Raw genomic sequence first — 18,978 nt, 5'->3', positions numbered from 1 at the left:
TATTATATTAATCTGTTTAAACTTTGAGGAACATCTGTCTCTAGATCCCAGCCCAAGCATCACTTTCAAAACTCTCTTTTGGAGTAGGAAACCTTTATGAAGCAGGCCAAGCAATGCTAAAATGTAATGCCATATATTACATGTGCCATAAAAACGGCATAATGGGCTGTTACCAGTTGAGATTGGTTTCAAACAAGGCCAATACACGCAGCAATCTGTTTACGCACCAGTAAATATGTGACAGTCAAAACCAAGTTTTTAATAACGTTCAATACCCAATAACCTCGGGCAGGGCACATTGTCCAATTGTCAATACGAAACATTAAGTGAAATGGTAATTTCAATGCTACAAGTTCTTGTCCTGTTGAAGATTAAACATGATTTATAATGATTCAAGCTAAGCCTGCTAATAGCAAACTCCTGGCAAATATTTCGGTTAGATGTGAAGAGAGAATAAGCTCGAGCCACGAATTTGGAGCCATCAGCTTTGTTAATTATGAAACAATTGAGGGCAGGTAGGCGGACAGTCAACACTAAACTAACTTACAGTGGGCCTAGAATGATCCCTTGAGGCACTCCCTTAGTGAATAGGCAATTTATCTTCAGAATCGACTGCACTGAGTGATGCCAACTTTAATATCCAGTACAGACTGCCTTCCCCGGAGATATGAGCGAAATTTCTTTAGTGCATGACGTCTTACACCATAGCCTCCAACTCACTGATAACTATATCATCATAAACTCGGGTAACACTTTATATAATTGAATGGGATAGTCATTTATAATTTTCCAATAATTCTAATCTCTTTTCTTACGGATGAGGATAATCAATACATGATTAAAAGCATCCGGAAATTCTCTTTGACCGATGGAAAGATTCAAGTGGCTCAGCAATATACGTCATGGTTTCTTAACTAGAGAAGCTGGTAGTTCATCCAAACCCTTGGTCGATGTACTACATGGTATGTCGTACGTGTATAATTTCATTATAAGATAATATGTATGAGGGAGGATGTTGTTTACTTTCCAAACCAAGCCCTAGTCCAGACTCGATCGAAGGCTTGTACAAAAATCAAGAAACACGCCCAGTTGCTTTTGTACAAGGGAAGGGGCGATGTTGTCAGTAACACACTGAATCTGTTGAGATATTGAATGAACGTTTGGGCATAATGTTAGCTGTTTCAATTATAAGCAATCTTTCGAGGAGTTTTTTTTTAGAAATTTGTCTAGAGGTAATAGAAGCCTAAGGAAACGATAGGAACCTAGAGGGTCAGCATTTGTGAGTTTTGTCTACATTTCGTCTTGTTCCACGGGGTATGATTCTAAACCTCGAAAGACCTTCGGAACAGTGCCTTGGCTGTGGCTTCATCAGCTCGTTTCAGGTGTACTGCGGGTGCCCTCTGCTCCTTTTCCAATCTCTCTCCAATTATGTTAAGCTATAGCTTGACACTTTTCATATCAACCTGCCAATTCCAATTTCTTTTGGCTTGTGTTGCAGTTATGTTCTTGAACCAGTCTGCTTCTTCAATCATACTTTTTTCCGGTCATTCCTGTTATATATGTACATACCGTTACATATGTATATATGTTATGTTATATATGTATGTATATATGTTATATATGTTATATATGTATGTATATATGTTATATATATGTATATATACGTTACATATGTATATATGTACATACATGTTATATATGTACATACCGCTCCAGGCTCTTAGCCTGCAATTTTTGTATTGTTTTGATGTCCAAAGTCCATGCTTCCCAACACTATCTTAATAACGGCAGTACCAAAATGCCCCACAGTCTGATCTTCACCAGAACTTCATCTTAAAATCGCAAGAAGTTTTTTTACTAAAAAAAATTCTCCCAGGCTAAAGTGTACCTCTTTTTACTCACTGAAATTGTTCAGCCTTAGGTAATTTGAAATGCATCCGTTTATATAATTTTGAAAGTGCCGTTCTGTCCGATGAATTTCCGCTGTAAGACGTGAGTTTTGATTGTGGTACATGTCTCCAATTCAAAAATTGACTACACTCCGAGTTATGTAAACATTATAATCTTCATTTATGTTGTTTGGAGAAAAGACGAGTTGAAACGTCATGACACATAAATCTTATAATTTAGTTGGCAGCTAGCAACTATATCTGTTGTTCTAATAAAACCTGTCTGCAACAATAAAGAAATCATTCAGCGTGAAAATATTTTTCATTCGTTGTGTTGAGATTTTATCGATTTGTCTGACTACTTTGTGACACTAGATTTGAGGTGAAGGCTATTATTTCTTATCAAAATGAATTAAAAAGTTTAGGTGTTATACATTTTGCCTTGTAACTAAATTAAATACATAGGAAAATGTGAAAAAATAGTATATTTATATTATGTAGGTCATAATTTCATACAAGTAATATCTCCCAGGCCCAAAACGATGAAACTACATGGTTACGGTGCTTATCGACTAAGCCCTGCATGTTTTATGTATGATACATTTAGAATGTGCTGTACATAGTAATGTTACTATAAGTCACCACTTTTCCATCTATTTGATACCAATTCAATCTCATTTCTGTACCCTTCCAAATTGTACCGTTCTTCACATGGATTTATTATCCCATAGATTATTAAAATTACACTAATTGGTTAGAAAAAGATTTGAACCAAACAAAACCCCATTATAACATAGAATACTTAAAAAATAATCAAAAATTATAGAGTTGTTAATTTAATAATTTAATAATTAAAGTTAATTAAATCATGAGAAGTCAGATAAATTTGGATCATTTTGGTATACAAGGAAGATGATGAACGAACTTCAGAGGGTATTAAGATAAACTATTTCGACTAATGGCCTCTAAACAAAAATAAAATTGGCTTTTTCAGGTTGCTCTCATGTATGTTCTAATCCCCCCCCCCCCGAGATGGGATGTAAATAAAAAATCTCAATATGAAATATGTTCTTAGCTAATAAAAGTAAAGCAACTCCTGTCATACGAGGAGGCATAACGTCCAACTCTGGGAGACACGGACGATGTGTCAAACCACTTTATAATACATTTTTCATGCTATTATCTATTAAAAAGCGATGGGTTAAGCCAGGATTCGAACCCAAAATCTCTAGTTGACAAATAGGGGTCGGGCGCCATAACTTTCCATTAATACCATTAATAAACTCGCATTTTTCCCAGCACATCACACATTTTCAAACATTTGCTGTTCACTGTGAAAAATTCTACCTTTCAGTTTAGCAAGTAGTAGTGAGCAGGCAAGAATAATGTAATTAACAAAAAAAAACATTTATTATAAAATCACGTTAGCAAATAAACAAATTAACAACAATATAAATAAACATAACGTTATTGGTTAACTTTGGACGCTCTTTGGCCATTTGGTTTGAAACGAACGCTTTCTTTTTGGTATATCATTCTTAAGAATTTGACTATTGCAAGTAAGGATATATCTCCTGTCCGATTTGCGCGTAGACGTTGAATTCCCCGTTCGAATCCGAGGATTCATCGGCGGAGGTGTGGTGGTGATGATCGTCGTCGTGGATGGCATGGGAGTGGGCGTGGCCACTGTAACCATGGTGCTTGTGCCCGTGTCCGTAGTGTCCTATGTGTTTGTGGCCGTGACCGTAGCGACCGAAGTGCTTGTGCCCGTGGTCGACGTCACCCTGGTGGTCGTGTTCGTGTCCGTAGTGTCCGCCGTGGTCGTGGCCGTGGGCAAGGTGCCCGTCGTGATTGTGGCCGTGATGGGCGTGTCCGGAGTGCTCGTGTCCGTGTCCGACATGTCCCTCGTGGCCGTGCCCGTGGCCCAAGTGGCCTTGGTGGTCGTGCCCGTGCACATGGTGCCCTTTGTGACTGTGCCCGTGGTCGAAGTCGCCACCGTGCTTATGAGTGTGATCCGATGAGCCGTGGTGCTTGTGCCCATGGACCGCCTGGCCCGTGTGTTTGTGACCGTGGTTGAAAGCTCCACCGTGCTTATGAGCGTGACCGAAGCCTCCGGTGTGCTTGTGTCCGTGCCCATGAGTGCCGGAATGCTTATGGCTGTGTTCGCCATGGCCAGCATGGCTATGAACGTGGTCTACGTGACCCTTATGCTCATGCTTATGATTTACCGTATGCTCCTTCTTTCCTCCATCTATTATTTTGTAGACAGTGTGCGTATGTTTTATAATCTTCTCGTGTACAGGTACTTTGATTATGACTTTTTTTCTGCAACCAAAAGCACAGGGATAAGTCAGAATTAGTGTGATTACTAAGCCTAGCCTTATAGTAGTAAAATATCAATACAACATAATATATGCATTTATTTACGTATATAAATTTAAGAAAAAAAGATAAATTTTCATACATTTATTCAAATAATCTGAAGAAAAAAGATCTTAATCGGTTAGTAATTATTATATATTTTGTTATTATTAACAATTTAATTATTTAAATAGCTCAAATATATTCGTCAAAAAGAATGGATTATAATTTTTAAATTGTAAGCTGACCTAATTCCTGGTAGGTTAGCTGGTCCTGTCATTTCAGCTATCTTGTTATATATCTAGTATTTATCAACTTTTGTTGACGTTTTAATGATTCTAAGGTGAACTATTGAAGCTCATTAAAACTAAGTTATATTAAAATAATAAAAATGATGAATCAATGTTAGTTTTTTTGCTATTTTGGAAATAATGTAATCCATTCGATTTCGAGGAAAGGTAAAGAACTAGAATGTTTTATCTAGTTTTGACTACGTGGGAAACGAACGTTTCTCACGAGCGGATACTTACGAATGGGATCCTTCGCCGTCGTCGCCGAACGTCCGGGCTAACTGCAGGTTGAAAGCAAGGCAAAGTGCCACCTGGAACAAAGAGGATTCGGTTGAAATAAAACAAACTCGTCCCGGGGTTGAGTTTTCGATAGGGGAGACCATTAGCGACCTGTCGTGAGATTATCGAGACAGTTCTGTAATGTGAGGTTCCCAGAAGAACGCCCAAAAGGGTTGTTATCTCTCATGGAATGCGACCTCTTCAACCCGTCATACCTGCATACCTGGCATCATAAAACAACCGCCAAACCGCCAATTGGAAAGTAACGATTTTATATTGTCGTTTTTATTGCCTCGAAAGGGAAGCCAAGGTTGCAATTCAAAGATTCCTTGTTAGAAAATATTCAATACTTAAAAAAAGTTAGCTTTTCTATACTACTAACTTTCATACTAACAAGGTTTATAGGAAATGATTAGTGTATGGCAATTTCTCGCGGTTTCATGTCATATTATTTCACTTTAGTTTCGGTTTCTTTGTGGGCGTATTATGTTTTCATATAATACTGTTCATCTTTAAGACAGCGTCCTATTTGGCTCGAAATCTCCCACACTGTTAAAAATTTTGGTGAAAAAAAAAAATGAAATTTAGTGCTCAATATATTTCAATAACGTTCTCTCAATCTTCCGACAGCGGACGTGATACGAAACGTAAGGACGCGTATAAACAACAAAACTAAAATAACAGGAGTAGAATACGCACACAAAACTTAAACGTCAAATTGAAAGACACTTTCACAGAAATTAATAAATCTATCTAAAAAGAAAATCCTGTGAATCTGCACCACATCAAATAGCTATAAAATTAGAAGATTCATTGAACAATCAAGAAACGGCATTAGGAACGTTCTTGCATATTGAACGAGGATTTGACAAAACTCCTTCTGAAGCGATGGCCACAACCCTAAGGCAATGAGGAACTGATGAAATCTGAACTGCTCTATGAAAACCATGCTAAAATACGAAAAATTCTGGTCTCCATTTCGACAAAAAAGTCGAAGCTGTAATGGCGAGAGGGTGTCCGCAAGAAGGAGTACAGCTTGTCTGTGGTATATGTGTGAATGATCTTATATGCGAATTGAATAACAGCGTAATCTACACCCAAATGCAGGTGGTATATAGTCAGAGGAAAATTTGCCACAACATTTAAAGAGTTCACTCCAAGAGCACTTACCAGGCACAAAGCAAATAGTTCAAATACCACACTAATTGCAATTACCAAGACAGAAACATAGATAGTAGGCCCATATACAACAAAGTGTTCTAATTCAAAAAGTAGATTAACCCTATCCATAACATTCGACAAGAAATTAACCCGGACCTCTCACCTACAACACATGCAAAAGTTCACTACTGGCCACAGGATGAACCGTTTTTACCTCTTAGGGATTAAAACCAAAAGTAAAATACCACTTTTGGTCACAAGAACCGTAAAAAAACTTGGAAACTAATACCAAAAATGGCAAATTGTGTATGCTCAGCAGTAATGAACTGTAAGAAATCCTATGGTTCATAATCTGGTGGGCTAAAGCTAATGAAAAAACAAGGTCCCAAAAAGTTAGGCAGCAGCGAAGATTATTCCAATCATTACAGGAGCAATAAAAACAACCCTTAGACATAGTATTAAACCTACTTGCATTGGACACATTTATTCAAGGCGGACATGGGAAAAGTGAATCAAGATTTTTTTTAAAGTTAGGTAGGGACTAAAAATTTCGGGTACACAACATTAACAAATCGAATCAGATACCCATTCTTAGAAATGGTGATTGCTATATGATCCCAGAATCATCCCTTGCCACTCACTATAAAGTTTTAACAATAGGAGAAAAAGAAGAAATCAGGAATATCTGGAAGACCAATTATAGATCTAGAACCTATATTTGAAATAACAAGATAAATCTAACGAACTAGACAGAGGTAACAAACAAGTTGCTCATAATTGAAGAATGTTCACCAAAATTTGAGCGCACATTGCTACAGTTAGAAGTCATATGTAAACATAGGTGCAATGAAAATAACTCCATCAACTGCATTAGAAATACTGTTCATCCTTCATCCACTGGAAACATTTATTACAAGGAGAAGCTATGAAAAGCTAATCCAGACCCCAAAAACATTCAAATTGGTGAGGGACTAATCATTTTGGGCACACAAGAATAACCAATAAAATCAGATACCCATTCCTAGATATGGGGACTAAATATATGGTTTCGAAAACATTCTTGAAACATAACGATATCAAGAAGACCTGAGAAAAACATTACCAGCAATGACAGTCAAAGAGAAAGATCGAGTCAATTGAACTGCACAAAGCAATTAGGAAAAGTACAATATCCAGAAAGTTGTAAATCTGAATTGCTAGGGGAATACATCCATTTTTGCATTCCAGTATCATCATCATCACATAAGAATAACAATCAAAATCAGATACCTGTTCCTAGAAATTGAGACTGATGTATGATCACGAACTCAACCATTACAACATTCTATACAGTTTGAGCAGAAGAAGACTCATCCAGACTCCAAAAACAATCAAATTGGATAATGATTAAACATTTCGATAGCAAAACAATAAATAAAATCAGACGCAAATTTATAGAAATAGGGACTGACTATATGGTCATGGAAAGATACTTGTGTCAAACCTATGATATCAAGAAAGACCTAAAAAAAAAGGAATGACAGTTAATGACCTACTTCTTAAGAGAAGGATCGCGTCAATTGAATTAAACAAAGGAAAAGTACAATAAGCCAGTAGGCTGCAAGGCCGAGTGTTTGGAGAAAACAAAAATCCCCCTTCTTAGCGTTCCACTATCATCATCATCAACATCATGAACTGGTGAAATGGTACAAAATCTTATAACGGAAACTTAAAAGACAATCCAATCTATCACTGCGACTATTATAAAAATACAGCTATAACCAATATAGACATACGTACTAGGGTTAATCAGACTGCTCAATCAAAAATTCTTGGAAAATTTCTCTATGCTCTATTTTGAATGCTAAATGAAATCACATTCAAAACATTTAATGTTCCTTTTGTTCAAAAATTAGCTCGATTTTGTAAATTTCATTAAAATCTTCCTATCATTATAAACCCTCTAAAAGAAAAACTATCATCCTGGCATATTCCATCCATTACCGCACATTAGAAAGACGATGGCCTAGCGATCGCAAAAATCTTATGAAGCAAACTATTAGTGTTTATTTAATTATGGATAGCTCAGCAGTTTCTCCATTCAATGCAACTTTGGACCTATTTTTTGTTGTTATTTTCCCATAAAATTTCTACTTGAATTTGATTATAATATGACAAATAAATTTTCACTTTGATGTTTCAATGGTGTTTCATTCGGTGGAAGTGATTCGGGCTCCGTTCTGCAATGTACCGTTTGGCAGGTTCATCAATTCAATTAGGAAAATTTTCACTCCTTTCTTCAAAAGTATGCACTTTTCATTGTATGCACCCGTGACTTTATCTCCATATCGTCGCTTTCATCTTTCGTCTCCACAGTCCTTGAGCCAGAATTACATAACAGCGCGTCATTAAAAAATGTAAAACATGAAAGACTGAAGTTCTTCTTAATTAGGTCCTGCGTGTTATTTAGACATACGTTTTCGAACGCAAGACCCTTTCTTGACTTTTTTTTAATATAGTATAACGGTTTGTGTGTATAGATGACTCGCGACGGAACTAAAAGAATGAAGGCTGGTGCTGAGAAACCCCCATTGACTTTAAACAAATATATTACTAAAAAAATATTACAAAACACATCAAACAAACAAACAAACATTGCTTTATATCGTTATATATTTCTTAGGACGTGTATGTGAAACTTGGCCACTGAATTCAATTTTTTTTGTGTGTGTGAATCTTGTATTTTCTAATTGTGAAAGAAAGGACAAATGTGGCCAGGATCAGTTCTGTGGCCACTGAGGCGAGGCGATCTTTTACCAGACATTAACGTTCTATTCATTCAGGTCCGCTTTCATCTGCGTGGAAGGGAATTGCGTCTCTCAATTTTCTCAAACGGCCGAAGTTTAGAAAGCATGTCCGCCGCCATCGGCTCGGTTTCCTCTTTGGGTGAAAAATAATTAATTGTATTCAACTCAGAATTTGTCTTTGAAAAGTCCAAGAAGGTAAACACCACACCTCAACCGAGAGCGAGATCCACCGGCGTGGTAAAAAACCATCCGAGTGGTTTATACGACATTATACGACAAAGGTTAAGATTGACGGGAAATGCTTATTTTCCCCTTGACATTCGCTCAACATCGGTCTTTCCGATTCTTGCTTGTAGATCTCTAGAAGGAAAACCAACAATGGAGAGATCAATCGTTTAATTTGCGGAACGCGAGGCGAAACGACACGGCTATCACTCAAAGTGTAAAAATTCATAGGAAGTCGTCTCGGACACTTCCTCGACCCACGTAACCACGAACACGTCGAGCCAGATCGTACCATTTTGCTATTTGAAAACCGTGACGGCTGCTTACACCTTTCTGCTCGTACTCTTTTTCATCCCGTCCAATAAGCTCCTTTTGTGAAGTTTAAAGTTATTCTCAAAACTAGTGCTCTCAACCGTATCTGTCAAGTCTTGATAAGTTGTAGATTTTAGCACCTAATCACAATTGATAAGCTAGTATCATAAGAGAAGACTCAGAAGATAAGAATAGCAATAAATTGTTTTGTCACTTTTTTTTTTTAGAAAAGTCACTTTTCGCTATTTTAGAAAAGTAAAGAATAGAAATTCTTTCTTTCCTTTTTATCATTATATTTACATACATGAACAACAACAACCATACACACAGCTATAGAAGCCTGCGCATTATTTGTTGTAGCTGAAGAGGGGAAAAAAGCAGCACAGCAGTTGAATTAATAATTAATAAATTAAAATATAATTTTCCAAAAATCGAAATTGGAAATGAAAACATTTGACTAGACATGAGATGTTTGCAGATTTAATTCTTACGTATACCCTTTACAATTTTTTATCACAACCTCTGTCGATTTAAACGTAAAAAATGTGATACAATAGGTAACAATTTTTATAAATACAATTTACAATGAATACAAAAAAAAAATTGTACAACAGATGTTTACGTTTTTGAAAAATACCTCGAAGAAAAAACATTCTTGAAACTTTTTGACCTATAATAATATTTATTTTCTTGAAGGGTTTTTGATATGTTTGAATAGCCTCGGCCAATTTTAACCTTTTTCTTATTGTCCGCTTTGAGTTATTTTCCAGAGAAAGAAAAGATAATTTAAAAAAAAAACGATTCAGTGTAAATAATAATTAATTGCCCTCGTTCCTGCATCAGTACTTGAATGAGAAATATATGTCAAATATCGAACAAATTAGAAAGGTTTGCCCCGCACCGTCTAGAAATAGTTACAAGGTTTAAAGCGATAAGAGACAAAAATAATTAAGAAAACATTCTAATTGGAAAAGTGAAATTAGCATTCAAAATAACATGCTTTAGAACAGTCTAAACACAAATGTAATATATTCACAGTTCCAAGATGACAAGATGCATGTTATTATTAATCTATTCACATAAAGACGAAAGTTTAAAAATTTAATTGTTCAAGTTCATTTTAAAAGTGTGTATTAATGTATTTTTTTAATGTGACTAGGAGAGAGAAAGAGAGACAGGGAGACAGACAGACAGAGTGTTAGATGGATAGATAAATAGAAAGAGAGAAGGAGTGAGAGAGAAAGTGACAGACAGGCAGACTGGCAGGCAGATAGACAGACAAAACAAACAGACAGACAGATTGATAGATAGATATATAGACAGGTAAATAGAGAAAGATAAACAGATAGAAAAAAGAGGGCGATAGAGAGGGAGAGAAGAGATTGAGAGAAATAGAGACAGAGAGACAGACATACATACATACATAGTGATCCATAGCTAGATAATTAGAGAGATATAGAGATAGAAATAAAGAAGGAGAGAGATAGTGAAAAACAGAGAGACAGAGGCAGATAATGGATAAATCGATAGGTGTATAAATAAATACATGGATAGAAAGAGAGAGAGTAAGAGAGAGAGAGAGAGAGAGAGAGAGAGAGAGAGAGAGTGAGCAAGGGCGAAAGGGTGAGATACATGGATAGAAAGAGTGAGAGAGAGAGAGAGAGAGAGAGAGAGAGAGAGAGAGAGAGAGAGACAGATACAGAGAAAGGGAAAAAGAGATAGATAGATGGAGGAGAGAAGTGAGAAATAAAATTCTTCGTACTTTCATATTTTCTCCGCTTAATGATTTGTAACCTAATACGTCCCTATACCTAACTCTACCCTACCTAACCTAACCTGTCTCCAATTTTAACCACTAACCTCACCCGGCCCTCACCCTTAGACTATCTATCCTAACCCATTCTTAACACAATCGAGCCTTACTCTTCGGTAACGCAAAATCGATTACGCGAAAATGGTAAAATCTGTGTATCCAGCCCAAAGACATATCCATGTCAATAAAAACATTAAAATCATTCCTCGGAAGGAGAAAGAAACCCCTCCGGAATTATAATTGAACTGTGTAGAAAATATATAATTGTACATTTATATATGCTTTTTTTGGTATTTGTTGATTATCCATGGGTTTTTTTAAGGTTTTGTTTTATTTATTATTTTGGGTGAAAACAATACCATGAATTTATGTTATTATACGTCTATTTGGTTGTGTGTGTATACATATACAGGTATGGAATATATTAGTTTGGAATAAAAAGTGTAACCATCACTGATTACGAGGCCTTCCACTCTCCCTATTTTACGTTTCATTTTAACGCTATCTTTAGTGCGGAACAGGAAAAGAGGCAGGCCCAGTAACTCATTACGATGCAGGGAAAACTGCGAATTTTACAGGATTTTTATAATGGCACTGCAAACTAAATGGACATCTGAAAAAGGTTGGCATAACCCAACACGGAACACCACACCGAGACACCTACTAACTCACAAACTATAATACTAGACTTGCTTGCAGAAGGAAATGTTTTGGGACGTACAACGTAACCGTAAAAGATATTCAGCCACTGAAATACTCTTAATCAAATTCCTTGATGAACTAAGACTTACCGGTATGCTTTAAATCCAGTACGGGGGATACAATAGCTCTTAATAGCAGTATAATACACACATTAATACATCTAGATACACCTACATACATCACTTTCAGCACAGTCCAACTAGACTAATTTTTTAATACTATTTTTTTTGGGGGGGGGGAGTGAGAGAGAGGCAGGCAGGCAGACAGACTAAGTGGTAGAGAGCTAGAAAGATAGAAGGAATTAGAGAGAGAGAGTGAGAGAGGGAGAAATAGAGATATAGATAAAGAGTGAGAGAAAGAAAGAGAGACAGAGTGATATATATATATATATATATATATATATATATATATATATATATATAGGTAATAAAAGTGTATATATATATATATATATATATATATATATATATAGGTAAATAGAGAGATAATCAGATAGAAAGAAAGACTGATCTAGTTGATAACAATTTTTGGGTATATTTCGACATCAAGTGAAAAATCATTAATGATTAATTCTTTTCGTGTGGCTTTTTAAATTTATTTTATTCTATTGTTCAAAAAATTCGTATGCTTGTGTGGAAAATAAACGATATAATGCTTTTTGCTTGTATTCTTGATTACATTTTTTTCGTTGACGACGAGCATTGCAAGTCATAATTTCTGTTCTATTTATTTTCAGTAGGGTTATTGAATTAAAATCACATAATGTTTATTTGGTCTAACATAATTTAACACTTAAACCTTTTTTATATTATATTCAATGGTTCTTTTTCCATCGCGTAAACAAAGTGTGTCGTAATCGAAATGTCGCGTGCCCGTCCGAATAGGCTTCACGCCGCTTCGTTCGTTCCGGAGCAAGCGAGGAGGAATCGCTTCGCCACGGCTGGAATTCCACATCATTCGCGCTTCAGGCGTTATCCAACTTGTGGAAATTTGATTTTCAATTCCATTCTGACGACAGGAAGACAGACAGTCAATGTACTGGCGGAGGAGGTGTCTGCTGATTCGGGAGGAAGTGGCAGCACTATCCAATACTAAAATGTTTGAAAGCGAAACTAATATCATGCTGGAAAGAAATTGCGTGTGATTAAAAATAATAAATCTGGGATAGTTTGCCTACTTTTCTACTGTATTTACTCATTAATCATCAGGGCCATAATTTTCATGACTGGAAGCGTAGAAAGCCATCCATACCTTATAGATTTCTGTGAGATACGAGTTGCGTATCCATTTTTTTGATTGAATGGATGACCTCTTGATGATTTTATACATATTATGAAAAGCTTGGTAAATCATTGCGTATCTAAATTAACCATCCTTATTCTATACAATATTAATATTAAATAAGAACGTTCGATCTGATTATACCATAAGGCAATAAAATGAAAAATAAACAATCGAATAATAAGTTAAATTTGAAAAATCTTTTGAAACATGACAATTTGATAATACGTTTTAGTTATTTACCGATTATCTACAATAAGTTATAAATTCAATTTAAACTATTTTCGGTATCACATCATCCATTCAATTACTGTAAACAGTGCTGATAAAACCAAATGAACTAAACATAAGATAATGCTACATTACCCGGCATGATTATTCTTTTTATAATTCCAACTGGCTAATAAATAGACAATTAATTCAGTTCAGTAAATATGTATTTTATTTCTTATATGCTAGAGCTGAAGCTTATTCTGTGTTTTCATCCTCATACTTAAAATATGGCTTATTGTAATACTTTTGATACAAATTTTAAAAAAATCATTGAGAAGATTTTATATATACCCATAAGCCTATGTTAACAACATAGATATTTCAATGAACTAAAACTGACTAAAGCATGCTCAGTTTCATTATTTGACTTAGGAAAAATGACTTATTAGGTGTCATTCTTAAAATACCTTGCTATCCTAATTATTTATATCAGTACTAAGAATAAATACTTATTTTCTCTATATAAAAATTCAAGAATTTATAATGTACCTTCTACACAGTCTACCGTTACGACAACGTTCAATTGCATTAAGTTAAAGTCAATTATTTATTGATAGTTAATGAAAATTCGTAATGGTATACATATTTTTTTGGTCAAATCTAACAATTTTGTAGCACGAAATTTCATGGTGGTGTTTATTGGAGTGCAAGTGTATGAACACATCATTGGTGTGAGTGGTGTGATGTTGCCAAAACCCATCAGTACAACAATATTTCCAAATCGCTTGTGTCTATAATTATTTTAATATCACATTTTAACATGGAAGAGTGTTTGGGCTGAATATACAATTGTTTTTCATGATCAAATTTTCGTACTCAATTTTGATTTCGATTGATAATGGGTAGTGTTTCTGGGGTTTCTGGGCTGCATACACAAATTTTTTTTTACCTTTGTCGCGTAAACTTAGAGTGCGCATGGATTGGGTTAGTTAGGACAAGGGTTAGCGACGGGCTAGTTTAGGTTGGGTAGTACGGTTTGGGTTATAATTAGAGCCAGGTTAGTTGAAGGTATGCTTAAAGTTACATTCAGGTTTGGTTAGGGTTACTGTTATGGTTAAGGTTGAGGTAAGTAGTGTTACGGTTGATGTTAGGGACAAGCAAGGTATGGTAAGGCTAGGGTGAGAGTGAGGGTCCTTTTGAGTTACATATTCAATCACGCAATGTTTTACATAAAGGAAAAAATATGCGATTTCAAAACGCTTTTTTGGATGCATGATTTTGTATGTATAACGCAGAGAGGTACAATTAATTATGTAAAAAGGATTAGCACAGTTCTTAACATGTCTAGTAGTAAAATAAATATTCCTTATTCTTAGACCTCCTTTTTACTAATTTTGTCTATGATTCGTCTAGTGAACAAAACAACGACTTCACTATCTAACGAAGCTTTTTAGTTTTGCTCTAGCCCAGTTCCCATTCGATGAACGCGAGATTGACTAAATTGAAATAAAATTCGTGTTTGTCATGCTTTCACATGCCAGGATCATCTATCGTTTAATTATTTATCCGGAAAATTCGACCATTTTAAAAACGAACGGTTAATCGCTTCCTTAAAAAGTTAGTAACGATAACGCTCAGTCTCTGTTTCCTAGGACATTTGCATAGTTTCCATTGTCTGGTCGGATAAGATTGAAAGTCTTTAAACCCCCTTGAACGTCATTATAATGATAATTTCTTTGCATAAACCCAACCATACGTAATTAATGAATTGTTTGCATTATACGCTAAATAATTTATATTAAAAAACAATATAACTAAACCATTAAAATAAATTAAAAGAAAGATTCTTGCAGTGTAAATTTTGTAATTTTTTCACATAGTTAATTCTTTTAATAATTACTAAAAGATTTGGCTGAGAAAATGTTCCTTCCTAGAAAGGTACTTAAAAATTACCAAACCAAAACCAATATGGATATATTTATGCTTCAAATTTATCTTATTACAAGGAACATTTAGTTCCATAATATCGGTTGAAAACTGAGCGAAACCAATGAACCGTTGCATCCTATTTTGCTGCAACGCTTGCGTAACTCGCTGCACTGATTCGTTTTCATTAGAACGCGCACTTGGCCGGTCTGCGCTGTGAAAATCGCCAGCCTCACCATGAAAATCGCATAACCATTTCCTAGACGATTAAAACCTCCGGAAGAATTCAATTCTACTACTAAATAAACGTAAACAATATAAAAAAGGGGTCTTTGTAAAAGAAAATATCTCTTGAGTCAATTGTATGATGTTAAAAAATGTATCGTAAGTATGAGTGAATTTGTGAAAACAAAAATACACATTTAGTAATTGAAATTAAAGTTTGTAGTCTACAATCCTAAATTCATCGACCGCGATTCTTTTAAATGTTATAGTTATGTAAATACCATCAAACAGTAGTTAAGCTTTTCTTAGATCTGTTAGCTCTCTTATTAAATGAAATAAGAGCCCTTGAATCAATAAGAGTATAATATAAAAACAAGTATGGACAAATACAAAATCATAGATATTATTTTTAAGAACTTAACATAAAGAAAGCTTAGGAAGAAAATTTAACATAGAAAAATATCCATATATGCTTAATGGTCATAACTGGCCATATTAATTCCAATTAATTTTTTTCAACCAAAAACCATAGATTAAAAAAATAATGATTAATAGAAAACTATGTAGGAATGATAAAATTGATAAGGAAAAATCTGCTCTACTCTAATAAAAAAACCGAAGTGAAAGTGTTTATATTGTTTCAGGGACTAGAAAAATGTTTAGAAAATTTGACATTCACGTTTCCAAAAATTTCCTTCGACTTCTTAATGTTTTGTTTATTAAAAATACTGTAATAAATATTAATTGCGCTCATTTACGCGTGGTAACAAACGTTGAACAATTCTTATGAGGATGAGGACTTGAAGCTTGCAACAATTCGAAACTTTGAAATTGTACGTGTTTTTTGACACTTGCTATTTACAATTCCCCATTGTCGGTCAAGTAGAAACAATTATTCTCTGTTAAAAACTAAAATAAAAAATGACGACCTCACGTATAAAAGTCAGTAACTACTAACTCAACTTAATCCACTTCTATCAGACCCACTGGGATTAGGCGACGACACTTTTGTAACATATGCATCGATTAGTCGATACTAACACCTACGAGGAAAAGGCTGCTGGAGTTGAAATTTCCACTATCTCCAGGTTCACTCTTATATGGAGTTTTTCCAGCGAAATATGTTTTTGTGGACTAGGAATTTTTGTTGACACAAAAAACGCTATCATCAGAGGATCCTAAAATTATTAATTCAAGAACGACCTTGGAAACCTTTTTCAGATTCATCACTAACTACTACATGGGCCGAAAGTTTTCAGTAAAATACGGTAACCAACGCCCCAGCTCCATATGTTTTCTGGTGTCCTACAAGGATGCGTGCCAGGCCCAGTTCTTTACCTTGTCTATGTAGCCGACTTCCCCACGATAACGTCACAATATTCCAATGTGCAGACGACTTAACAGCACTTTTGACTTTTAAAAAAATATGTATATATTATATGTTTAGAAATGATAATTTAACACATACAATGCCAATGCGATTAATAATTTAGTGCAACGGTTTTCCTATATCATGGAGAGTGATGATTCTGACAGCTTAATTATTAATTAAACATAATTATTAGAGTAAATAACGTAGAGAAATGTTGCTAACAGGGGCAATTAAGATCGTAAACCGACTGAAGTGAATAGTAATTAATAATGATATTATTCTCTCGTGTAAAATATAATAGTACTATAAATATAAATATAACGTGGTTAAGGCCAAAAGCTAAAAAATATCGAGATTTACAGATTTTACGATGCTTATAACGGGGAAAGTAGAAAATAATAATTTTGTTCTTTTCACACTTATAAAAATTTGGTACCCATCACGTAACAAACTACAGACGAATCGATCAAAGAAAGCTGTTTTCTAATAACTACTAAAGCAAAAATTTGATAGTCTTGTTAAATGTACAAAACAAACGCCATGGAATGTGAGAGAATATTTTGAAATTATGTTTTATTCGTTCTGAAAATGAGCTATTTAAAATTTTTAAATATATTATCCTCTTTAATTTCAGGATTTTACAATATTTTATTGATGTTAAAAAAGTTGAATTCATAGAAAGTCCTTCCATACAGATTTATTCCGTGTGTGTGCTTAGATAAAGTAAAATCTTAATATAATTTTAATTTTTTTGTATTTTTGAGTTGATTAGCTTTCTTTGTATACATTTGAAATGTCATTAGATAAAGGGTGATTATGATTCTTAAATACAAGTGGATCATGATTTCGTCTCAATTTGCAAATTTCTGCAAAAATTGTATTGTCTGCCAGTTTGACCTTCAAACACCTAGTACATAGCTTTAAGTTAGCTTTCGCACATAGTTTTTGCAAATGTTTAAAAAATCCACAGGAACGATGTCCGTGGAGACGCGCTATACCTGTCATAACGGGCTATCGCCTTTTCACTGATCATGTCAACATCCGAACCTGAAAGTTAACAACACTTGCTCTAACTTCACAACACTGATTCGCGTTAGGACGTACCAGGAGTGTCGTAGACTGCATTTCGGAAGTTGACAGCGACTGTCGTTGTTCAGCGGGGCATAGAGATGGGCAATGGTCCGGAGCGGGGTCTACTGGGCCTTTATACCCCCGGGAGTTCTTAATACCCCCCGACACGAACCCCGTTACGAATGACTAGAGGTGCCCCGCAAAAACGGCCCTGCCCCAGGCGAAAGTATGATCTGCCCGGACAACGCGGACGGTGCAATAAAAAGTAAGTGCTGCGCTTTTTATGCCAATGGTTTGACTATTTCATTGATATTTTATTTTCCTGGTAGAAACGTGTACTTTAGATATTTCCTGCTAAATTTAGTACTCTTAAGGTAAGAAAAAGAAAGTACACGTTTCTACCAATGCGAAAAGTTCAAAGTTGTTTGCTTCTTTTTGGTTCCTTCTTTGTTTTCCATCCGTTGTGCATCCAGGGATTAGGTGCGAAAGGGTGGCAGGAAGGGTTTTAATATTTCGTATTATTTATTGTCAACCTATTTCGACCTNCCTCCCTCCCTTCCCACCCCTCTCTCTCTTCCTCTATCTCTCTATCTCTCTATCTCTATATAATATATCTACCTATCTATCCATCTATCTATACATTTCTCTCTCTCACTCTCACTCTTACTAAACTATCTCTGTCTATCTATCTATCTCTATCTCATTTTCGTATTTCCCTTTCTCATCTTTCCTCGCTCTTCTCTCTATCTCTTCGTTTTTGCTATTAGAAATCACTGTACCAATACGTTCTTCTCATGTTGTCGGGATAAACATAGAGACTCATAACGTCTGATTTCAACATAATATATCTTCTGCCATATCATAATATATCTTCAGAGTATATTTTTCTTATTCAAAATTGTTCCATATTTCTCGTTCACTCTCTGGTCAATTGCACTCCCAAAACGGTCGTTCGGTGCCTTTTGTAATTAAATCCATTTCGAGCTTTCTGAATGTTTTCCGTACAAACACACAGTCGAAATATGACTTTTATATTCAGAATAGACTCATCATATCCGAATTCTTCAAATAT

The 18,978-nt window shown here is 35.1% G+C and overlaps 1 protein-coding gene across 1 annotated transcript; it reads right to left on the bottom strand.

Annotated features, from left to right (window-relative positions):
* Positions 1–3,317: 3,317 nt before the first annotated feature.
* On the bottom strand, positions 3,318–18,091 carry LOC106660956 (histidine-rich glycoprotein-like). The gene is made up of 3 exons (XM_014384036.2): positions 17,940–18,091; positions 4,781–4,851; positions 3,318–4,214 (listed from the first exon to the last, which is right to left on the bottom strand). The coding sequence occupies exons 1-3, from the start codon at positions 17,958–17,960 to the stop codon at positions 3,440–3,442; spliced, it is 867 nt and encodes a 288-aa protein (XP_014239522.1). The 5' UTR covers positions 17,961–18,091; the 3' UTR covers positions 3,318–3,439.
* Between the last annotated feature and the right edge of the window lie 887 nt (positions 18,092–18,978).

This window comes from Cimex lectularius, unplaced genomic scaffold (genome assembly GCF_000648675.2).
Source record: "Cimex lectularius strain Harlan isolate CLEC.00 unplaced genomic scaffold, Clec_2.1 scaffold23, whole genome shotgun sequence".
NCBI lineage: Eukaryota > Metazoa > Arthropoda > Insecta > Hemiptera > Cimicidae > Cimex > Cimex lectularius.
Note: the sequence above shows the minus strand (reverse complement) of the source record. Positions and strands in the feature narration are given on the sequence as shown.

What these genes read in the sequence shown, in the direction of transcription:
- LOC106660956 (XM_014384036.2), bottom strand. Translation starts at nt 17,960, where the DNA reads ATGCAGTCTACGACACTCCTG. An exon ending in TGCAGTCTACGACACTCCTG is followed by an intron (nt 4,852 to 17,939) that starts GTACGTCCTAAC and finishes TCTTTGTTCCAG; the next exon opens with GTGGCACTTTGCCTTGCTTT. An exon ending in GACGGCGAAGGATCCCATTC is followed by an intron (nt 4,215 to 4,780) that starts GTAAGTATCCGC and finishes TTTTGGTTGCAG; the next exon opens with AAAAAAAGTCATAATCAAAG.